Source organism: Sus scrofa, chromosome 4, assembly GCF_054392235.1.
Source record: "Sus scrofa isolate SSC_HxYL_T2T_F1_AM1 chromosome 4, Sscrofa_HxYL_maternal_Yorkshire_Landrace_v2.0, whole genome shotgun sequence".
Classification (NCBI taxonomy): Eukaryota; Metazoa; Chordata; class Mammalia; order Artiodactyla; family Suidae; genus Sus; species Sus scrofa.
This window is the reverse complement of record NC_139386.1, coordinates 14,677,311-14,701,684: the sequence shown is the minus strand read 5'-3', so window position 1 is coordinate 14,701,684 and position 24,374 is coordinate 14,677,311. Positions and strand designations below refer to the sequence as shown.

Sequence of the window (24,374 nt, the reverse complement as noted above, 5' to 3'; positions counted from 1 at the left end):
CAATAGAAATTTGAGCAAAAATAAACCCACGGGACCTCATCAAACTGAAAAGCTTTTGCACAGCAAAGGAAACCCAAAAGAAAACAAAAAGACAACTTTCATAATGGGAGAAAATAGTTTCAAATGATGCAACCGACAAGGGCTTAATCTCTAGAATATATAAGCAACTTATACAACCCAACAGCAAAAAAGCCCATCAATCAATGGGAAAATGGGCAAAAGACTTGAACAGACTGTTCTCCAAGGAAGATATACAGATGGCCAGCAAACATGAAAAAATGCTCAACATCGCTGGTTATAAGAGAAATGCAAATCAAAACTACCATGAGATACCACCTCATACCAGTCAGAATGGCCATCATTAATAAATCCACAAATAACAAGTGCTGGAGGGGCTGTGGAGAAAAGGGAACCCTCCTGCACTGTTGGTGGGAATGTAAACTGGTACAGCCACTATGGAGAACAGTTTGGAGATACCTTAGAAATCTATACATAGAACTTCCATATGACCCCACAATCCCACTCTTGGGCATCCATCCGGACAAAACTCTACTTAAAAGAGACACATGCACCCGCATGTTCATTGCAGCCCTATTCACAATAGCCAGGACATGGAAACAACCCAAATGTCCATCGACAGATGATTGGATTCGGAAGATGTGGTATATATACACAATGGAATACTACTCAGCCATAAAAAAGAACAAAGTAATGCCCTTTGCAGCAACATGGATGCAACTAGAGAATCTCATACTGAGTGAAATGAGCCAGAAAGACAAAGACAAATACCATATGATATCACTTATAACTGGAATCTAATATCCAGCACAAATGAACATCTCCTCAGAAAAGAAAATCATGGACTTGGAGAAAAGACTTGTGGCTGCCTGATGGGAGGGGGAGGGAGTGGGAGGGATTGGGAGCTTGGGCTTATCAGACACAACAGAATAGATTTACAAGGAGATCCTGCTGAATAGCATTGAGAAGTATGTCTAGATACTCATGTTGCAACAGAACAAAGGGTGGGGAAAAAAATGTAATTGTAATGTATACATGTAAGGATAACTTGATCCCCTTGCTGTACAGTGGGGGAAAAAAAAAAAGTTCCTGGGCCAGGGACCAAATCCAAGCTTCAGCTTCAGCCTACACCATGGCTACAGGAACACTGGGTCCTTAACCCACTGTGCATAGCAGGAACGCCTCTTTTTTTTTTTTTTTTTAATTCCTTAATTTTCATTGTACCACTGTGGTTTTTTTTTTTGGGGGGGGGGATATGTCTTGTAAGTACCATGTAACTGGACTTTGACCTTAATTCTAAGTGTTCTCAGTATGGCATTATGGCCAGAACTTCTCTATTAAGCTTAAGTAAATGAGGCCAGACTCAGAATTTTCCTCTTGGTTGCTCAACTCCCAGCTCATGAGTATGATTCATTTGTGGATAGGAAGCATCATCTCCAAATTGTAGGCTATTCTCATCAGTCAAGCTCCTCATTCAGGCCCCTCATTATAGACAGTCTGTTGCTCAAGAGCTGGTAAGAAGGGAAATAAAACCTGCTACCTGAGAATGGGGATCCAATGCACTGTACATGTTAAAACCTCTAGGTGCAATGAAAACATTTCATACACATCAAGTACATTAACTCAGTTTTAAACTTTAAAGACTATTTTTAAGTGAAACAATGTTTAAAAAGTTGCAAATGCATTGCTGCAGTAATGCAAACCTTAATAGCTCCATCGACATAAGCTTATAGATAAAACATGTTGTAACAGTGTAATTGTTATTTACAGCATGAAAAATCAGATGACTTCTTCCAGCTTAGATTCATAAAATAGAAAACAACAAAGGAATGCTTATGTAAACTTTGTTGCAATCTCAGTAGCTAAAGCAAGATACATTTTTTTTTTTTTTTTGGCCATACTGTGGCATATGGAAGTTCTACTGCAGCATGAGGAAGTTCCCAGGCCAGAGACAAAACCTGGGATGCAGTTGCAACCTGCACCACAGCTGCTGCTGGATCCTTAACCTGCTGGGTCACAAGGGAACTTTTTTAGCAAGATACTTTTTAACACATGGTTTTACCTTGAGGGTATCTATTTAAGGGGAAAAAACCCCCACAAATAGGTCCTTAAGGAAATGTTACTGATTTACTCCATGTTAATGACTTACTAAAATTTCAAAACATTTAAGTAATTTTACTTAGATGAGTTTATGTCTCATTATTTCAACATTAGGACCTCTGGATTACAGACCAAAAGAATGGAAAAATCAGTTCTCCAACAAGCTTTTTATAGAGGAAAAAATCCTAGGAGCAATACTTGCCCAATTATCTGGAAAGTATTTATCCACTATCTCTCTCATTTTTGCTTGATGGGTATGAAGAATGGAAGGTTCGAAGTAGAGAATTACATATAGCATGGCAGCCTGATTTGCCAGGGCCGTGCTGCGATGCTCTGGCAATGGATACGCTGAGACCTGCAGACAGAGATGGGACCCAGGAGAGACAGATGTTAGTAACAGCTCAATACACGTGTGAAACAAATGACCTAGTTCTAGGACATGTCCGCCCCTCAAAAGTCCATCCCGTTTGTGGATCTTGGGCATTGGAAGCAACTCTCAGATTATGGCATTGGTGACCAGGGCTCTACTTGTTATCTCTAGCCACAAGACATCCTTTTGACTGTCCTTGACTCTGCTCTAATTCTCTTTTCCCTAAAAAAAAAAAAAAGAAAAAAGAAAAAATTTAACCCCATGTCTCCCACTAGTTGTCCATTTCTGTGTCTTTCCCGTCACAGATAAGCTCTCAAAATGACACTCACAGCTGCCATCTCTCATTTCCTGCTATTCTTCAACTTACAGACACCTGACCCCCACCATCACCTCAATGGAATTTCCTAAGGTCACACTCATAACCTCAAACTCATAGTCACCCACTTCGATGGCTTCTTTTTAACACTCACTCTCATCTAAATTCGCTGAGGAGTAAAATTCTCTCCTCCTTTGGTTTCCCAGACGACACTCTCTCTTCTCAATCTGCTTTGCTGGGTGTTCTTCTGCCTGCCTTTTAGTTTATTTCTATAATATACATTTTCAAGTTTTATTGAAGTACAGTTGATTTACAAGGTTGTGATAATTACTGCTGTACAACAAAGTGATTCAGTTATCCATTTACACACATCCATTCTCTTCCAGATTCTTTTCCCACATAGATGATCACAGGTAATTGGGTAGAGTTCTCTAGGCTATACAGCAGGTCCCCACGGGCCAACCATTCTACATACCTGCGTGTGCATATGCCCATCCCAAACCCCCAGTCCATCCCTTCTCCCCTCTACTTGTCCCCTTTGATAGCTTTAAGTTTTTCAAAGTCTGTGAGTCTGTTTCTATCCTGCAATTAATTTCATTTGTATCCTTTTTGAAAATTCCAGGTATAAGTGATATCATGATGTTTGCCTTTCATTGTCTAACTTCACTTAGTATGATAATTTCTAGGTCCATCCATGTTGCTGCAAATCTTCCTGCCTTTTAATTTAATTTAATTTATTTATTTATTTTTGGTCTTTTTGCTATTTCTTGGGCCGCTCTCGCGGCATATGGAGGTTCCCGGGCTAGGGGTTGAATCGGAGCTGTAGCCACCGGCCTACACCAGAGCCACAGCAACGCGGGATTCGAGCCGCGTCTGCAACCTACACCACAGCTCACGGCAACGCCGGATCGTTAACCCACTGAGCAAGGGCAGGGACCGAACCCGCAACCTCATGGTTCCTAGTCGGATTCGTTAACCACTGAGCCACGACGGGAACTCCCTTCCTGCCTTTTAAATGCTGTTGTGTCCCAGGACTCTGTCACCTCATGGATTAGGGGTCTTTGGCTGCACATAGTACATAGCACTTTGAGGCTCAAGAGTAGAAAGGGAGGAAATTATTAAGGACAGGCACAGTGATGTCACATGGAGCCTGCAGGCAGGAATGTGGCCAGGTCTTTGGAAGGGCCTAGAGCTTCCAACCAGAAAGCTTTCATTGTTTCTCCCATGGATGGGTTTGTTTAACTTTTCTCTTTCTCCAGACTGTTCTCCATGACATGGCAGAATAAGGCTGCCCCAAACTCCATGTCTTGTATGTTGTGGGTAAACCCACATGCAGAAATTTTTTTCTTAGGCCCAAGTCCAAATTTCCTAGATACAGGGGATCTGATCCATTTGGGGTCAAGTAATTTTCCCTGGTCCAATCAGCCAGGGATGGGGGACGAGCAGGGCAGAGCGAAGGGTAGACATATAGCTCAATCATGGCTCAACCCCCCTGTTAATCAAGGTCGAAGGGAAAGGAGAAAATTGAAACACATTGCCTTAAGCCATGGACAGAATGGACTGCCTAAGAGTCAGAAGCATTAACAGAAGGGTTAATGAGAGGCAGTGAACAAACAGCATGGGCTTTGAAGTGATACAGGCCTGACTTCAAATCATGGTTCTACTACCTATTTAGGTGACCTTGTGAAAATTATTTACACCCTTTAAAAAACTTTTTTTTTTTTTTTTTTTTGCTTTTTAGGGCTTCACCTGTGGCATATGCAAGTCCCAGGCTAGGGGTCGAATCATCAGAGCTATAGCTGCTGGCCTAGGCCACAGCCACAGCCATACGGGATCCAAGCCATATCTGCGACCTACACTACAGCTCATGGCAATGCTGGATCCCAGAGCCACTGAGGGAGGCCTGGGATCGAACCCGCATCCTCATGTATACTAGTCAGATTTGTTCCCACTGCGCCACAACAGGAACTCCTATTTATGCTCTCTAAGCCTTATTTTTCTCAAAAGCAACATGAGGATGACACTATTTTACAAGATTCTTGTGAAAAATAGAGAAAACAGCATATGGAAAAAAAAACCCCTATGATTCTGGCTCATACTGAATTCTCAATAAATGGCAACAAAAATGATGGAGACTCGGTATCTATAGGTAGCTCCTGATTTTGAGTTGTCTTAGAAAAATAACAACTAAAACCTTCTTTTTTTTTTTTTACACTTAACATACTCATACTAAAAAATTAGCAGGCGAACTAAAGAACCATATCGAATGGGTGAGCTCTGTAAGAAATGATATCCAATTATCACAGGTCCAACTCTTTACTCTCTTCTAGTACACCCAACTTCTTTTTTTTTTTTTTTTTTTTTTTTTTGCTTTCTAGGACCACATGTGCAGCATATGGAAGTTCCCTGGCTAGGGACTGAACTGGAGCCACAGCCATAGCAACGCAGGATTGGAGTCTTGTCTGCAACCTACATACACCACAGCTCACGTCAACACTGGATACTTAACCCGCTGAACAAGGCCAGGGATTGAACCTGCATCCTCATGGATACTAGTTGGGTTCATTACCACTGAGCCACAATGGGAGCTCCCGCAACCTCCTTTAGTTGTTTGTCTTCTTTCCTGAGTTACAAGCTCATTATGAATGGAGTCCATGGCTTGCTTTGTAAGCAATGGAGCCCCAGCAACCAGAACCTGGACAGGTACGAAATGTACGTTTGACAATTGTTTCTTAAATGAATGCCTGAAAAAAGGGCATCTTCTTGCAGTTCCTGCTGTGGCGCAGTGGGTTAAGAATCCAACTGCAGCGGTTCAGATCCCTGGCCTGACACAGTATGTTAAAGGATCTGGAATTGTGCAATCTGTGGCACAGGTTGCAGTTGAGGCTCAGATTCAATCCTCTGGCCTGAGAACTTCTGTATGCCTTGGGTGTGGCCATAAAACTAGAAAAAAAAAATTTAAGAATGCATCTGCTTTCCAAAAATAGTTCCAATCTCATCTCCTCCTTGAAAACGCTAATCCTGCCCAAATTAATCTCTTTCCTCTATAATTCCAAAACACAGCTCAAAAGGCTTTAAATAGTTTCTAGCGGCTTTTACTCTCTTTTACTCTTTCGAAGAGGAAAAGAAAGGGATAACTGAGATGGTGAAATCAGTCTTTTAAACTATGGAGACAGATTTCATAACAGATTTAACCCCCACCTGGTTGTAAATATCATCAGACCTTAGCCGACCAATGACCATGCTGATGAAGGTTTCGTTGACAGGCACCCTCTGGAAGTAACTCTCGGGATAGTTGGGTGGTCTTTTGGCTCCTGGTTGACTGGAATAACCTGTGCTTCGAAGCAGCTTACAAATATCATCCATATTCGAATCCGCAGAAGACCGAGCAGCACTGAGCCGTGTCCACACGGGAAATGAAGGATCAAACCAACCACACGTGTTAGAAATGCAAAAGTCCAGCAAAGCAGAGGAAATTAATAAGCTGACTTTGGTTTTAAATATGACTGTGGGTCAGTTGATATCCCTGAGATTCAAAATTCTATTTTCAACTGGCCTGTTGTAATATAGCCACCTCATCAGATGGGTTCCTATATGTATGTACAGTTTCATGTAATGGTCCATGATCCCTCTTCCGAAATCTTTGGGGCTGGATTTGCTTCGGGATTCAGTATTTTTCAAGAGAAACATGACACATAGATCATATATGATATAATACTCCAGCAAGGTCTCAGATGGCACTCCGTGACCAAGATATATTTATGAACAATCACTCAAGTGAGATAAATAAAGACTGTCTCTAGCCTCGTATCTGCTCTAGTCAGATTCTGATTCCAAAAGATTTCAGGTTAGGTTAGGTTTTGCTGCCAAAGTAGTTACTCAGCATGCATGTGTGTATATGCATGTTTTTTGGTCAGAGCTCTTTGGATTTCACAATTGTGGATAAAAAATGTGACCTTGTACCAATGTTTCATAAATTAAAAAAAGAAAAAAGAAAATATCATGCCGATTTCAATTGGGATAGATCAGCTGTTCTGTTTTGTTTTTGGTAAGGTAAACCTTCTACAGAGACTTGATCAAGACATCTGTGATTTTCCTGGTGGTTTGAAGTCGTAATCCCTCAGAGACTCAAAGGAACTTAGACTTGAAGATGACCTCCTATCTGATACAAGAATCTCCTTTACTCCTACTCTGACTTGTCATTGTTCCGTGTCTCTTCAATAACGGATCTTCACATTCTAACAAATTAGCCATTGTAGTTAGCGATAGGGACAAAGTTGGATTGTCAAAGCTGGGCTTTATTAGCAAATTTTCTTTCCTTCTTCTTCTGGTTATTTATTGTTTTTGTTTTTTTGGGTACTTTTGGAAATAGAGGCACAACCATTTGAAGTTCGTTTTAAAAAACATGGATGTTCAAACAGTTCCTGATCAAACTGATGTGAATGCATTACATCTGCTGGTGGACACTCTCCTCCCATCCTCACAGAGCTGAAAGGAAACAAGCTAGCTGAGTAGCCTAAGATTAACTTGCTGCTGAGGAGGCAACAGTACCGAATGTCGCTGAAGACACAGCATCCCCAAACAATCCCCACTCTGTTGAAGATCTGCCTCCTTGCCTTACTTATTTTGTCCTCATTTGTAAGTTTGAAAATATTAATCCTAGCCCATACATCTTTAGTGCAAATTCCTGACTTCTGACCGCTTCTTCCCTGAATTCTATTTCTGACGTCAAGTAGCCAGATGTATTAATTCAGCAAACTGAAAACTGTGTGCTAGGGACTGAAGTCCCAATTGGTTAAGGTGGGTCCTGTTTATGAGACATCTTTCTTGAAGTCTCAGCTCTCTACAGACGTACATAACACGTGACTGGCTGTGCTACTGTTTATTCTGCTTTTGTTTCCATATACATATGGTGGAGAAATCACTTTCAACCTGTCCCTGAGTGATAACTTTTCCAAGTTCATCAACCAGAAAATGACAACAGAAAACTCATTCATTTCCTTATATTTGCCAAGGAGCAATAGTTGAAAATTAAAAAAAAAAAAAATTAGACTTCCAAAATCTCCAAATTTATCTTTAAGGTAAAAAACATTCAGATTCCTTTTTCAAAAAACTGAGGGGTCATCGTGGACACGATACTCTATCTTGAATAACCTATACTATATAAATTATTTTATATATAATAGATGATATGATATGGAATCTATTACCATGATGATATAAAACTTAGACTAATTGTTACATTTCCACATTATGGATTATGTTCAGGAGAGAGATAAGAATCTTATACTCGGGCATTCTAGATCATACTGCTGCTGCTGACAATAAAAGTACTATAGAAACCCACGCTGCATTTTACCGAGATCAATGCTTTTGGAAGGTGTAGTCTTAGCCTGGAGATACCTGTATCGATAGTAAGAAACCAGCATTCTCTCTCTGATTTCTCCTTCAATCTTTTGGTCGATGACCAGGAGCATAACTCCGTACAAATATAGCGCTTCACACTATGAAAAGAAAAAGAGACAACAGCCAAGGTCACAAGGGTACACTTTTTTACAGAGTGGAGTTGATAATGCTTTAAAAGGCATTTTGTTCCCATTCCTCCTAAAAGCTTTATATTACAAGGAGAATGCAGATTCTCTCCCAAAGGATTCTCCCCTTCTGTGCAGAATGGGATTTGAAAAGTTTATGTGAAAGACATTTTAATTTACAATGATTATCCTTCAGTGGGTTGATTTTTTTCATATTTTGCTTGGGATACCAAAATGGAATCCCAATACTATGAAAACCTCTGTGTCATTCACTTATTCAATAAACACTTTTCAAGTGATCAGGATGTACCAGGTACCAGTCTAGATGTCTAGGATGCAAAAGAGAAAGAAGATAGAAGAGGAGGTGCATAACCTCCACATAATCTTTTTCCCTTTTTTTGGTCTTTTGTCTTTTCAGGGCAGCACCCTCGGCATATGGAGGTTCCCAGGCTAGGGGTCTGATCAGAGCTACAGCTGCAGGTACAGCTGCAGGCCTACGCCACAGCTGCAGCAATGCCAGATCTGAGCCTCATCTGTGACCTACACCACAGCTCACGGCAACGCCGGATCCTTAACCCACTGAACAAGGCCAGGGATCGAACCCGAAACTTCATGGTTCCCAGTCAGATTCATTTCTGCTGTGGCACGATGGGAACTCCTCCAGTCTTGATTCATTTTTATTTCTGTTCAGTCTACTATGTTCTAAATTTAGACAAAGATATACCAGTTAGAAGATAATTATCAGCTTATTTTGCTTCTCTTTCAAGAAAGATATGCTATATGGATTCATGACTTCCAGGAAAAAAAGTAAGGCAAAGTGTGACATTCTTGAATTTTTATTTTACACGGTCACTACTACTTACTAAAAGCTGTTTTCCATCTTCATTGAGAAGCACCGTTTCTAAGGTTTGCTGAATATAAACACCTTCATTGAGATCATCTAGATATCTAGAAATGAAACCCCAGAGAAAGTTATTCATTGACAATGAAAATGTTAGCATCTTTGAAAAAGGAAAAGAAAAGAATTTTAAAAGGTTAGGCAAGATACTAGGCATTCTGGCCTACAATAGTTTGTGGCCATTCATGTGCATACGAATAGATTCGTGGGCTGGAATTCAGAGTGATTAGAGCCACTCCATGATAAAAGAATATTCCCTAGTCCTGATTTATGAATTACAAATCTCTTGGGAGTAATGGCATAAAAACATGGAAGAGTTAGTTTAAAAGCTAGTAAGTAATGAATTCTTAAGGGCTAGAAGGAAGACAGTATTGTGTGGCTAGGGACAAAAAGGATGGCTATGGTTACCAATGTTATAAAAATAAGTTCCTTCTTTTAAAACTTCTCCTATATAATATACTAAATTAGGATCAAGATGGAAAACCAAATGACTTATTACAAACCAAGATGATTACTGTACTTCACGAGTGTAGGCAATTAGGACCCATCTCTAAAATACTCAAGATGACTGTTGCCATTGGAAGGAAAAGACAATTATCCATGGCATAAGCTTGTATATTTTTTAGTAACTCCGAAAGGTGTAAAAGTCCTAATACATCCATTGCCCCTCTCTATTATTTACTAGCAAAATAAGCTATTACTAAATTAGTAAATACCTGTTTAAGTCTACAATATATTTATGCACACTTTGAAATGCTAAATAAAATCTGGTCACAATTTCTATGTTGTTTTCCCGAAATTCTTCATCTAAATCCTGTAGCTCTGGCTTAGCTTCCAGTTTGCTTTCCCATAATTCTGGACCCTATGAAGAAAAAAACACATTTATGTGAAACAGCAATAAAAGAGTCAAAAAACAATAGACTCGTCGGTAACAAGTGGTTAACAGTCTTTTAAAAAATGTGTTCTTACACCCTAAAAAGGATATCAAAAATTGAAAGCAGAGGAGCAGAAATAAACAGAAGCCTAGATATAAAATCCATTTGAATAAGAAACAGACTTGAATTGCAACCATAATTATCATGCTTCTTTTAATTTTTAATTTTTTTTGTTTTTATAGGGCCATACAGGTGGCATATGGAAGTTCCCAGGATAGGGGTTGAACTGGAGCTGCAGACGAGGGCCAATGCCAAAGCCACAACAACATGAGATCTGAGCCACACCTGTGACCTACACCACAGCTCACAGCAACACCAGATCCTTAACCCATGAGCGAGATCAGGGACTGAACTTGAGTTCTCATGGATACTGTTGGGTTCATTACCGCTGAGCTACAACGGGAACTCCTAGCAGCTTTTAAATGTGGGGCACTCCAATGTGACATACATTATACCAGAGTTATCTCTTTAAATTTGATTTTATAATGTTAGGGATTCTGCAGTTTGCTTATATTATTTAAGCTAATATAAAGTTGGTTGAAAAGATTTTTTTAACTCTTGCTCCATAGTTACTTAATCTTTCAGAGTCTCATCGTTCCCAGAGAAAGCACGGTTTAAAAAATTTTTTTATGGCCACACCCGGGCATATAGAAGTTTCTGGGCCAGGGATTGAATCCAAGCCACAGCTGTAGCAACGCTGGATCCTTTAACCCACTGGTGCTGGGCAGGGGATTGAACCTTTGCCTCCATAGCAGCCAGAGCCACTGCAGTTGGATCCTGTGCCACAGCAGAAACTCTGAAAGCATAGTATTCTAGAAAAGACAGTGCTTTTTTTTTTTTTTTTTTTAAGCCATGGAGGACTATTACCTTAAAATAGCTGAAATCAAATATGATATCTCCATATTTCTGTTGATCAGCTCGGTCTTTTAACCTGAATACAGCAGGAATAAACTCAGAAAGCCTCAAAAGTTCAGCAATGATGGCATTGCCACAGGAAACTATCCTTAGGATGGCTTGGCCACAGAGGTTGTTCTCAGCTAGAAAGTCTAACATTGTGAGGATAACCAAATACTCTGTGCCTGGCCCGTGGGACGGTAACTGGCCTCAGAGCTGGGGTCTGTAAATTATCAGATGAAACCAGGTCTGCTGATGCATCAGCTGCTCCATTAAAGAACCTGTATCCAAAAAAAGAAAAAAAAAAAGAAAAAAGAAAAGAAAAAGAAAAAAAATTTAAGGATGTGAAATATATATACAATGTTTTTCTCCCAAACTCACTAAAAGAATTACCACACACACTGAATTCTGAATGGAGGGAGGGCATTTATTTCCACTCTTCATGTTTTCCTTGTAGAGGGACTTTGCTAAATTACTAGTCTTGGCCTCTTTCTCAACAATTTATTCACCTCCCCCCGTGAGAAGCGATCTGAGGCAGCTGATCCCTGAGCTTGGGAAGGAGGAACCATTGGGCCTGTGTGGTTCCCAGGTGCCCTAAATTGGGCACAGATTATTGAGTTTTCCCAACAGGAATTGTGCTACTTGTTTTACCTTTGGGAAAAGATAACTATGTCCTAAAATCCTCTAGAATTAGATGAGGAACCAACCTTTAAAAGGTTTTTTTTTCCATTCAAAAAAAAAATAAAATAAAAAAATAAAATTTTTTTTTCAGATGTCAAGTATGGGAGACCCTTATTATTATTAACATTTTTTGCCTTTTCTAGGGCCACACCCGTGGCATATGGAGGTTCCCAGGCTAGGGGCCTAATTGGAGCTGTAGCCACAAGCCTACGCCAGAGCCACAGCAATGCCAGATCCAAGCCGCGCCTGCGACCTACAGCACAGCTCACGGCAACACCGGATCCTTAACCCACTGAGCGAGGCCAGGGATCAAACCCACAACCTCATGGTTCCCAGTCGGGTTCGTTCCCACTGTGGCACGATGGAACTCCAAGGAGACCCTTATTATTGAGACTAATACATTCTTGAGAAAGTGTCTCAGGGTGACTCTAAAGGACAAATATTTTAGGCGAAGTAGAAGAAAAGTTTTGATTAGGAATGTCTCTTCCAAGGATATCAGAACTTTTGAAGGTAAATTTTATACTGCACTGCACAAAATGGAGAGAAAAAGTACAACTCTGTACTAATTCAGCAGAGAAACCAAGGACGAGTCAAAAGTTGAACCTGCCAAATTGTGATTTTGATAATATAGTATTCTGCATTTGACAACTGTCTTTCATAGATGATCTTTAAAGGGTTAAGCTTTGCAAAAATTTCCAAGGCCTCATTCATTTTTCCAAAAGGGCTTTCTCAATTCTTTTTCACATCATTTTCTTTTGAAGTGTTAATTACATCATCATCTTTGCTGCAATTCTCTCCTCTAGTTAATTTGGCTGGGTCCTCATCTGTCAGCTTCAAGGAAGCCTGAATTATTTTTCAACTTCTTGAAGGCCTGTGACTTTCCATCATTTGCACTTTCACTTGGTACTGGGATCACGCTCTATTCACATGAAATTAACAGTTAAGAAGACTAACCAACAAAAATAAGAATCTGACCTAAGAGTTTTGGACAGGAGTATCTTAGTGAAGACTAATCTTACTAGTGGTCAGTTTATGAAAATATTTACCTCAATGCCAACTTTTATTTTCATGTGTGGTCTTCTAGGTTCAGAGACTCAAAAATGAGGACCTCATTGTACATAAACCAGAATGTGGAAAGACGTTTTTTGACTTCCTGTGCTGCTACTGTAAAACACCCCTCAATGCCTGTCACACATTTTCCCAATTCACCCATGAAGAGCTACCTGGGGTAGGGACCTATCATATGGAAGCCGTGTGTAACCCTTCAAGGTTTTCTTTCTTCCTTTTGGAAGTTTCTCTCATTGATTCAATATTTAGAAGTGTCTTAATTGACCGGGATGTTGTGGCAGCAACTGTTGGCTCCTCAACAATAACTCCCACCCCCTTCCTTTCTTAGTATAGAGGTCAAAACAGTCAGATCCTCACTCCATGAAGCGAGGTTAGATGTGTGACTCAGTTTTTACTGATGACACAGAAGTCGTTGTATATGGCAGACCTTTTAGGAAGGGTCTTTTTTTCCTCCTGCTACAAGGAGAGAGGCCTGAAAAGAGAAATTACTCTCTTGGTCCTGGCTATTTCCCCTTCTTGCCTTTGAGTGTGGTCCAATGACTATTTAATGCCTAGAGCTGCAGAAGCCACCTTGAGACCATGGACAAGCCTAAGAGAAAAAAGCCAAGAACCTGCAGATGGTGGTGTGGAAGGAAAGACTCTAAATTCTTTTTTCTTTTTTTCTTTTTTCTTTTTAGGGCCGCACCTGAGGCATATGGAAGTTCCCAGACTAGGGGCTGAATTGGAGCTGCAGCTGCTGGCCTACACCACAGCCACACAAGATCTGAATTGCATCTGTGACCTACACCACCAATCAAGGCAACAGTGGATCCTTAACCCACTGACTGAGGCCAGGGATGGAATCTGCATCCTCAAGGTTACCAGTCAGGTTCTTAACCTGCTGAGTGGCAAGGGGAATTCCAGACTCTAATTTTTTTTTTTTTCGTCTTTTTAGGGTTGAACCCGTGGCATATGGAGGTTCCCAGGCTAGGGGTCAAATTGGAGCTGTAGCCGCCAGCCTACGCTACAGCCAGAGAATGACAGATCCAAGCTGTGCCTGCGACCTACACCACAGCTCACGGCAATGCCAGATTGTTAACCCAGTGAGTGAGGCCAGGAATGGAACCTGCATCCTCATGGTTTCTAGTCAGATTTGTTTCCACTGCGCCACAATGGCAACTCCCAGAATCTAAACTCTTACTGATGTTACTGACTCATTGAGTCAACTGGGGGCACTACCTACTTCTGCAACCCTTGTTAAATGGATTGCTTTTCTGGTTTATCTACTAATGTTTTTTTTTTTTTTTCCCTTTGTCTTTTTAGGGCCAAACCTGAGGTATATGGAGGTTCCCAGGCAAGGGGTCCAACTGGAGCTGTAGCCACTGGCTTACACCACAGCCACAGCCACGTCAGATCCAAGCTGCGTCTGTGACCTACACCACAGCTCACAGCAATGCCAGATCCTTAACCCACTGAGTGAGGCCAGGGAACGAACCCACAACCTCATGGTTCCTAGCTGGATTCATTTCAGCTGCTCCACGACAGGAACTCCCTACTAATGGGTTTGGAATTATTTGCAGGTGAAAGCATTTCCAATGATAGATTCACTCATGCAACAAATAATTACCCAGGGTCTGCTATGTGCCAAGCACTGTTTTAGGACCCAAGGATACTGTAGTTAACAAAACTGAGTTCTTTCTCTTAAGAAGCCTACACACTATTTCGAGTGGGGAAGAGACAAATAAATATATCAGATATCAGGCTGCAATAACTGCTGCAATGAAAAGATGATAAAGGGACGGAGCGTGTGTTATTTTACATAGTTTGTAAAAGCCTCTCTGATGACAGCTGAGCAGAGATCAGGAGGGAATGAGGAAGTAAGCAGCACAGGTATCTGGCCTCCACAATGGTCCTCAATGACTTGCACCTCCCTATTCCTGCCTGTGCAGACCCCTTCCCCTGAGTGTGATTTATTGACTCTCTTCTAAAGAGCAGAACATGGAAGGTGTGAAAGATATCACATCTAAAATTAGATTGTAAAAAAGACTGTGACCTCTGGCTTGGGAACCCCTTCCAGCTTGCGTGCCCTGGGAGAAGCAGGTTACCAGGTTGTGAGAGTGCTGTGGAGAAGCCCATGTGACAATAGAGAAGTTGGCCAACCACCACTTGAGTGAGCTGGAAAACGGATCCTTCCAACCCCAGTTTGTGTTCACAGCTCAGCTGCAACTTCCCAAGCACCCTGGAGCCAAAGGCACCCGGCTAAGCCACACAGCTGATTCTGACTGCAGACATAGTATGACAGTAAGTGCTAATTGTCAGAGTTCCTGCTGTAGCGCAGTGGTCTGGGTGGCAGCTCAACAGCCCTGGGATGCAGGTTCAATCTCTAGCTTGGTACAGTAGGTTAAAGGCTCTGACGTTGCTGCAGCTGGCCTAGGTAGCAGATGCTGCTCTGATCCGATCCCTGGCCCCAGAACTCCCTAAGCCATTTGCCTTGGGTTGGCCAAAGAGAGAAAAAACAATGTTAATTGTCTTAAGCCAATAGGTCTTGAGGGTAACTGGCTATTTTACAATAGATAATGATCTGGGAGAAGGGCATTCCAGGAAGGAGTTACAAGCAAGCCCCAGGGTAGAAATGTGCTAAGGAATAGCAAAGTAGTTGAAGTGGCTGGCGGGGAATGAGCCAGGGACTGAAGTAGAGATAGAAGAGGGAGAGATGGTTCCCCAGGCATTTGCTGAGAAACCACTACAGTTGTTCAGAACCCTCTCTCATGAGGGTACCCTATAATAGACATTAAGGCATAAATTATTAACCACTGTTTCAGTTTTCTCTGTGATGCCTGCTCGTTAAGCTACATTGATCTCTAATGGGCTGAATTTCAGAAAATTTTCATTTCACTCTTCCCACTGAAATGGCCTGGCATGGAAAATGGAGCAAGAAAAAAAGGGAACATAAAGGAAAATGTGAACAAAAGTCACCTGTAGTCCTCTGAAGACGACCAGATAGATTAACCCAGGTCTCAGGAGGATGAAACTCTAGACTTAATTCAGAGATGAGGTCTAACTGCTATCAGATTTTGGATACCACGATAGGACACACAGTATGGCCAAGGGGAAAACAGCTTAAAGCAAAGCAAGACCTGTCTTCTTTCCCAACTAACAGCTGGACAGACACACTCAGCACCTGTATGCAGGTGGTCAGGGAGTCTTAGGCCTAGGATAATGGCATAAGGCAAGGCTTTTGTGTGTCTCATTTTTTTTTTTTTTTTTTTGGTCTTTTGTCATTTCTTGGGCCGCTCCCGTGGCATACGGAGGTTCCCAGGCTAGGGGTCGAATCGGAGCTGTAGCTGACAGCCTACACCAGAGCCACAGCAACATGGGATCTGAGCCACGTCTGCAAGCAACACCACAGCTCAAGGCAACACCGGATCCTCAACCCCCTGAGCGAGCCCAGGAATCGAACCCACAACCTCACAGTTCCTAGTCGGATTCATTTCCGCTGTGCCTGACGGGAACTCCTGTGTGTCTCTGGTTTTAATCTGTAAATTCTTAACCAAGAGTTACACTTCAAACAGCTAACAAAATATTAGTTAGCTAAAGTCTTTGGTAAATAGCCCCACGGTTGGCTGAAAAACTGGTCCTAAAGCCCAGGATCTGGCATTCCCATTGTGGCTCAGCAACAATGAGCATGAGTTGTGGTATAGGTCGCAGATGCGGCTTGGATTCTAATTGACCCCTAGCCTGGGAATTTCTATATGCTGCAGGTGTGGTCCTTTTAAAAAAAGAAAAGAACAGAATCTAAGAAGCACCCTTAAAGATGCCTAATAATGTTGCAGTGATTTCAAAGGCAAATGGTTTTATAGAAGGTGTTAGGACTTAGCTGAGATGAAAAAAAAAATCACTCTAGAATAAGGTGCAAATAAACATGGTAGAAAAAACTATATCAAATCTTCATTTCAGAGGTTTTCCCAGTGCTAGGGATGAAGACAATTCATCAAGACCAGTTTCCTCAATATAGGCTGTCCTATTATTTGGCATGAAATGAAACCAGAGATCCCACTCAATTTCCTAGGAAAATTAGGCATCTAGAAAAGTGGTCATAACTTCATTTTCAAGAATTTGGTATGGAATTATGATTTTAATTTGGAAAGTAATTCTAGTCAAAAGGCAACAGACTTTCAAGAATGAAGCATGACAGCATCATAACAATTACCAAGTGAGTAAGGAGTTGAATTCTGAAAATTAAATTACCCTGGGAGGAACCACTCTTTAGTCGAGGACAAAAAAAAAAAAAAAAAAATCTTTTTTTTTTTTTTTTTTTGGTCTTTTCTAAGGCTACACTCACGGCATATGGAGGTTCCCAGGCTAGGGGTCTAATCAGAGCTATAGCCGCCAGCCTACGCCACAGCAACGCGGGATCTGAGTCTGCGACCTACACCACAGCTCACGGTAACGCCGGATCCTTAACCCACTGAGCAAAGCCAGGGATCGAACCCTCATCCTCTCGGATCCTAATCGTCTCCGTTAACCACTGCACCACGATGGGAATTCCAAGAAAATCTTTATTAGAGGACAAAAGAAGACCTATTTTTATATCCTCTCATAAAATCTCAGTTCCATAAAGAAGGAAGCACTGGTTTCCATCGATCTATTAGTAGGTACAAACTATAGTGGCCCTTGATCAGGTTAAAAGGGAACAGCACATCTCTTCCAGAAAAGTTCTAAAATGATCCTAATCACTCTGGCCTGATTCATGAATCCCGATAAATAAGAAAAACCATAAGGTGTTTGTTGTGGGCAGAGGCAGTAAAGCCTCTCCCTCCTCGCCTCCAACCCCGCTTCACCTATGGTGTAGGGAAGTTCCACACACTTGGAATCAGGAGACAAGGATCCATTATCCGCTCGGTTAAACCCCCGGCCCCCGCCGCCGCGCCTGTAGCCCCCGTTAACGGGGGAGTTCGTTAATGACCACAGACAAATCACGACCTTCGGAACTATTTCTCGAAATGAAAAGGACTTTGATATGTCATAGGTAAGGGAATTAAGGTGCAAAAGAGGAGCAATGATTTGCCCAAACTCACAGTCCATGACAGAAATAGAATTCAAAGCCAGGTCCGTCAGATTGTAAAAGCCCGCACCAACCACTCGATTTTCTTGAGTGTAAGTGGAGCAATATCGACGTCCATATACCACTGCTCCCGGGAACTTGGAAGGACACGATGCTGGCCAAGTAGCTGAACATCACTTTCTAAAGCGCCAAAGCGGCGTGAAAAATTGTTTCCACCTGAGTGGAGATGCAGAGCCTGGATTGCAGCCGCAGCCGCAGCCCCAGTAAAACCCTCACTCCTCCAGGCCGGGCTGTCCCATCCAGACCCCACCCCACGCCGCAGAAGCGCCCCTGGCCAGAGCGGCCCAGCCCCGGGGCGGCGGGGAACGTGAAAGGAGGAGGCGCGCGCACCCCGCCCCGACTCACCTGTCCCCCGGGCCGCTCCAGGGCGCACGCGCAAGGCCGGCGGTCTAGCGCGGAGTCAGCACCCCGGCCCCCACCTCTTTGCCTCCGCAGGGGTCCTCTTCAGTCCCCCGCCCTGGCTCCAGAGCCGGCTGGACCCCGGCTTCCGCCCCTGGCTCCCTGGGCAGTCACATGACAAAGGGGCGGAGAGTGGGGCGGGGCATCATGTGACCACTCGCCGTCGACGACTGATGACGCCTGAGCCCGCGCTCGCTGTTTCAGCGACAGGGTAAGGGAGTTAAGGAAGGAGTTGGGGTTCGGGGTGCGAAGTCAGGGCGCAGCCAGGCAGAGGTACATCGGGGAGCCAGGTACGGCTGGAGCGGGGGATGGCGATGGGGAGGGTGATGGGGGGTGTCGTCTCCCTCTCGGGCGCTCCGCGGGTGCCCTGAGCTGTGGTTTGTGGACCTGGGTTATGGTCCTAGATCTGTTTACGCCACAGGAATGAGGTAGGGGCCGTTTACCTCCCTCTCCAAGACGCCGTCTCTACATCCTTGGGTTCTCAGTACGTAGGGGCAAAGATCACGAATTCTTTTTTTATTTTTATTGAAGTATAGGTGATTTACAGTGTGGCGTTAGTTTCTGGTGTACAGCAAAGTGGTCAGTTATACATGTACTTTTTCAGATTTTTCCGTTATAGGTTATTGAGATACTGAATAAAGTTCCCTGTGCTATACAGTAGGACCTTGTTGTTTATTTTATATATAGTAGTGTGAGACCATGAATTCTTGATCGAAGTAAATGTAGTTTGAGCTAGCTTTCTAAGCAGGGCCTTGGGAAGATCTTTAATTAAACTCTGGGCATCAGTTTCCTTTTCTATAAACGGTGGTAGGATTAATGATAATGAGAATGGAAGAAAGCCTAGGGCACCAGTTTATAACATACTGTAGGGGACCCAGCAATGACGGTTTCTTTTATTCTGTAACTCTCCCAAATCTTTATTTGATTGCCTATTTTTGTGTGAGGAGCTGTTTTATGTTGAGTAGAATATGTCAGAATTCTAGTTTTAAGTTGCTTCCAGGGCGAAAGAGTGGCAGACATGTGAGCAAATAATTGTGGTGAGTTTTATAATACAAGTTTGTGTGTGAGAGGGAGAGAAAGAGAGAGAGAGATAGGGATAGTGGTAGCATGAGGGAGAGAACAAGCAGTTGCTTGTATGGATAAGAGAAGGCTTCAGAAAGATGTAACCTTGCGTATTGAAAAAGAAGATACAGCTCTGGTGGAACTTGTGTAGGCCCCTAAGAATTTAAAGGAGTATCAGTATTTAAATTATTTGATCTGTGCTTATTACTTTCTGTACAAAAAGATGAGAGGAGGGAACAGAGAAATATTTTTATTTTTACCTAATAATTGGCCCCATCTAGAGAGAATCTTATGAATGTTTCTATCCTATCTCCACTCCCCACCGCCCCATCCATATGTTGATTTCCGAATGCCAGGGTGATGGTATTAGGAGGGAGCAGATGTGGGAAGTGCTTAAATCTTGAGGACGGAGGTCTCCTGGAGAGCTGCTCCCTTGTGCCTTTTACCATTTGACAACACAGAGCTAGAACTAGAAGGCCCTGGCCATGAACCACAGGAAGAGGGCCTTCATCAGAACGTGACTGTGCTGGTGCCTTGACCTTGGACCCACTCTCCAGAACTGAGAAATGTTTCTATTGTGTATAAGTTACTGTGTCTGTGGGTGACTGTGCTGGTGCCTTGACCTTGGACCCACTCTCCAGAACTGAGAAATGTTTCTATTGTGTATAAGTTACTGTGTCTGTGGTATTTTGTTAAAACAGCACTAACTGACAAAGGCTTGTTAGGGTAGGCAACATAACCTGCTAGGGAAAAACTCAGGGGGTGTATAACCTTGCTTTAAACTTTCTTTGAGGAATTCCCATTGTGGCTCAGAGCTTAACGAATCCGACTAGGAACCATGAGGTTGCGGGTTCGATCCCTGGCCTTGCTTAGTGGGTTAAGGATCTGGCGTTGCCTGAGCTGTGGTGTAGGTTGCAGACTCGGCTTGGATCCCGAGTTGCTGTGGCTCTGGAGTACGCCGGCAGCTACAGCTCCGATTGGACCCCTAGCCTGGGAACCTCCATATGCTGAGGGAGTGGCCTAGAAAAGGCAAAAAGACAAAATAAATAAATAAATGAATAAATAAACTTTCTTTGAGACCAGAGGGACAGAGAACAAAATAATCACGGTTATTTTGGGAAGGCTCCAGAAGGGGGTGAGTTTAAATCAGGGTTTCTTCACCACTGCACCATTGGCATTTCGGGCCAGATAATTCTTTGTTGTGAGATTTGTCTTGTAAATTATGTCCTTAGCTGTAGTTAGCAGGAGAAATAGGGAACAGTGCCTTTACTCTATTTTTCTTCTCCAGCCATTCTCTTTGCCTCTTGATCTGAATGTTGCCCTTGATACCTCAGAATTACAGAAGGAAGTTTTCCCTACCTCTCTGCAAGTGTAAAGTTTCATTGGAGTAATGCGAATTTTGCATTCATATTATGAGGATGGCTACCACGTCATAGACACTTTACATTTTTCCTGGATTATATTAATCCTCATACATTGTGTATTAGTCAGTTCAGGCTGCTGTTAAAAAATACCATAGACTGGTGGCTTAAGCAACAGAAATTTAGTTCTAACAGTTTTGGAGACTGGAAGTTCGAGATCATGATGCTGGGATGACTGGACACTGGAGGGCTCTCTTCCTGGTTTGCAGATGGCCACCTGAGCTGTATCTTTACGTGGTGCAGAGAGAGCAAGCCCTGGTATCTCTTCCTCTTCTAATGACACTAATCCCATCACGAGGGCTCCAAGTCATGACCTCATTTAAATCTAATCATCTCCCAAAGGCCCCATCTCCATATATCATCACCTGGGAGTTAGGGTAAACATCGGAATTTTGTGAGGGATGTGCTTATCTCGGTGTCTTCATAGTTGAATTATTTGGGGTGCTTCATAAGAATAGTTTCCTCAGCATGTCCACTAGAGACTCTGATTCAATAGGTCTGACGTAGTATCCATTAAATCTGTATTTTGGTATTTCAACTGATTCTTAAGATCAGACAAGTTTGACAAAACTATAGGATTTAATTTGTCCTTACAACAATGCTGTGAGATAGATGTGATCAACTCCTTTTCACATGGGTGCAAACCGAAGATAGAGAAGTTAAGTACCTCAGCCACAGCAATTCATTTTTAGGTGATGTGGACAAGATGGAATTTCAAGGCATTTCTGTCCAGGGTCCATTCACTTAAACCCTATTCTGCATTGCTGCTCACAGTATTGTAATGATTAAGTTGATGATAATATTTGCTCTCATTATTTTTTTCTTTTTTCGTCTTTTTAGGGCTGCACCCGAGGCATGTGGAGTTTCCCAGGCCAGGGGTCTAATCTGAGTTGTAACCACCAGCCTACGCCACAGCCACAGCAACATGGGATTCAAGCCGTGTCTGCGACCTACACCACAGCTCATGGCCGGATCCTTAACCCACTGAGCAAGGCCAGGGATCGAAGCTGCAACCTCATGGTTCCTAGTCGGATTCATTAACCACTGAGCCATGACGGGAACTCCTGTTTTCTCTCATTTTAAAAGATTATGTGCCAGGTGTTATTATGAGCGTTTTGTTTTACATATGAACTTAATCCCTGTGATCTCTGAAGTTGGCCCTGGATCATCCTCATTTTGCAGAGAGAAAAAGTGAAGCATTTGAGAGGTTAAAAAATTTTCCTGAAGTCATTCAGCTACTTAAGTGGCAAAATCAGGCTTTGAACTCATGCAGTTTGGCTCCAGAGGCTCATTTTTAACCCCTACCAGAGTTTTCAGTAGTTAACCTCTACAAGTATTGCCTCCATATTCTACTCCATAATGTAACTAATATTTAATATAAATGTTTCATGCTATTTTTAAATGGAGTTAATATTCTAGGAAGATATGTCTTGATCATACTGTGGCATTATTCCCCCTTCCTTACCCCCTCGTTCGTGTGTGTGTGTGTGTGTGTCTGTCTGTCTGTCTGTCTGTAGTACACTTTGATAAGTGTGTTCCTGGAAGTGTGCTGTCCAGTGCAGTAGCCACTGGGCCTATGTAGCTATTTAAATTTTTTTGATTTTGTCTTATTTTAATACAGTAGAGCATTGACAAGAATAATAGATAACTTATTTGATAAGTTTGGTTTTATAAAAATATTTGTTGAACAGAGATGCTCTGAATAGAGGCAAAAAAGTAGGTAAAAACTATTAGTGAAATATTTACATATATCTATTTCAAAAATTCAAATAGAAAATATTCTCCATTTAGAAGTATGAGTTCTGAGCTTACCAGGTTCCCTTGCACCTGTAGTGTTTCACAATTTGAAAAAAAAACATGGTCTTCAGAAAAGTCATTTGAAGGTGTTAACAGTTTCAAATTTCTAAGCATGAATTCATGAAATGTCTGTATGGAGGCTAAGAAAATACCTTTTTTCCTGCTGCCATACAGCCTTCCCCCAGTAAATTCTCTCCATTTTTCTGCTTGGTTTCAGTGGACTGAATTTCACATAGTTTCTGAATTAAGCACCGATGTTTTTTGTAGAGAGCTTCATCTAAGTAGTCCAAAGCTTAAAGAGTTGGTGGTTAAACATATAGATTAGGGAGTATTTTAATCTGAAGGTAATAGCTATAACTATTACTGTGGATGAGCTACCAGAAGATAAGAATACAGGCAAATTTTGTTTTTTTTTTTTTTCTGAAACAGAATCTGGAATCTCACCAAGTCTGTAAATCTGTTAGAACCCAGAGAAACTGTTAGGAGTAAAAGTTTTTTTTTTTTTTTTAAATAGTGTTCGGAATTCAATATGCATGTGTGTCAGATAAGTTAAAAATTACAGATTTTCAAAATCCTCCCTTATTAAGCAATTTTATTGCTATCATTTTCATTTTTTTTTTTAGGAAAATGCATCATATGAGCAGTCTACTTTTTCTGACCCATTTATGTTTTATGTTTTTATAAGCTGTGCTGTTGTTGAATTTTCAGAGACTTGAGGAAACTTTTGGAAGAGAATATTCTCCCTCCTTTAAAAAATGATGACAGTTACCTCCCTCACAACAGAAGTGAATCTGTTGTGTTTGGCAGCCAAGATAATGGCACGGTTATTTGATATCCTTTCAAGAGATGTAGAATGTAGACAATGGTATTAGCACCTGTGGGATATTGGATGTTTACAGCAGTTCTGTTTTCCTGTGCAGTTATTATCCTTGTTCATAAATTTCATTTCATTGTGTTTGAACACCTAGGTAATAATTTCAAGATGCCAGGGCGTGCCAGTTCCAGTTCAGGTTCGACTGGTTTCATATCCTTCAGCGGCATAGAATCTGCTCTGTCCTCCTTGAAAAACTTCCAGACCTGCATCAGCTCTGGAATGGACACAGCTTCTAGTGTTGCTTTGGACCTTGTGGAAACTCAGAGTAAGTCATAATTAAAACTTAGTTCATTTGTGTCTACTCCGAGGTCACCCTGTGTGGTGGCATTGCTTTAGGGATGTGAGCTACTGCTCACCTTTTGAGTAACCTTTGGACAGTCATTGAATCCCTCTGGGCATCTGTTTTCTCATCTTGTGCTACGTTCTACATAGTGATGTACTGAGGATGAGATGAGATTAACTCATTTGTATGTGTTTAAACCCTTATGTACCACTAGAAAGGACACTAGAAATTTATGGGCTCAAACATGAAGGTTTCTGACCTCATGGAGCATACAGTCAAAAGTATGTGACATTTATGAACTGTGCCATAGAGAGCATTGCGATTGTTATTTTTTCAGTTATTTAACTGTATTTTGTTCATATTTGCATACTTGATAGACTGAGCTGATGTTGGGGGTACCAGTAAAGGGAGGCCTCTACAAAAAATGAGAAAAGTTCAGTTTTGCTCAACTTGATCAAAATTTTTTGATCAGAGTATCTAGAAAAATGTCATTTGCTTTGTTTGGATTAGAGTTGTTTAGCTTTTTGTTTTTAAAAGGCCTCACCTGCGATATATGAAAGTTCCCAGGCTAGGAGTTCGACTAAGAGCTGCAGCTGCTGGCCTGTGCCGAAGCCATAGCAATG

At 41.9% G+C, this 24,374-nt stretch overlaps 2 protein-coding genes across 13 annotated transcripts in view; one reads left to right on the top strand and one right to left on the bottom strand.

The window, feature by feature from the left end:
* The window catches only part of WASHC5 (WASH complex subunit 5), a 69,100-nt gene extending 50,690 nt beyond the window's left edge, over positions 1 to 18,410 (bottom strand). Inside the window, exons 1-7 of the mRNA XM_021088931.2 lie at positions 18,261 to 18,410; positions 11,036 to 11,343; positions 9,950 to 10,095; positions 9,199 to 9,283; positions 8,208 to 8,308; positions 6,006 to 6,198; positions 2,321 to 2,473 (exon numbers count right to left, since the gene is read on the bottom strand). Of these exons, the coding sequence (XP_020944590.1) occupies positions 2,321 to 2,473; positions 6,006 to 6,198; positions 8,208 to 8,308; positions 9,199 to 9,283; positions 9,950 to 10,095; positions 11,036 to 11,221 (864 nt within the window). The 5' untranslated portion in view covers positions 11,222 to 11,343; positions 18,261 to 18,410. The remainder of the gene's footprint in view (positions 1 to 2,320; positions 2,474 to 6,005; positions 6,199 to 8,207; positions 8,309 to 9,198; positions 9,284 to 9,949; positions 10,096 to 11,035; positions 11,344 to 18,260) is intronic.
* Positions 18,411 to 18,496: 86 nt separating this feature from the next.
* The window catches only part of NSMCE2 (NSE2 (MMS21) homolog, SMC5-SMC6 complex SUMO ligase), a 239,178-nt gene continuing 233,300 nt past the window's right edge, over positions 18,497 to 24,374 (top strand). For 7 of the 12 annotated variants that reach the window (XM_021088937.2, XM_021088936.2, XM_021088934.2 and 4 more), the window contains exons 1-2: positions 18,497 to 18,604; positions 23,563 to 23,733. In XM_021088937.2, the coding sequence (XP_020944596.1) occupies positions 23,577 to 23,733 (157 nt within the window). In that variant the 5' untranslated portion in view covers positions 18,497 to 18,604; positions 23,563 to 23,576. The remainder of the gene's footprint in view (positions 18,605 to 23,562; positions 23,734 to 24,374) is intronic. The other 5 variants (XM_021088938.2, XM_085021702.1, XM_021088935.2 and 2 more) reach the window with 1 other exon arrangement.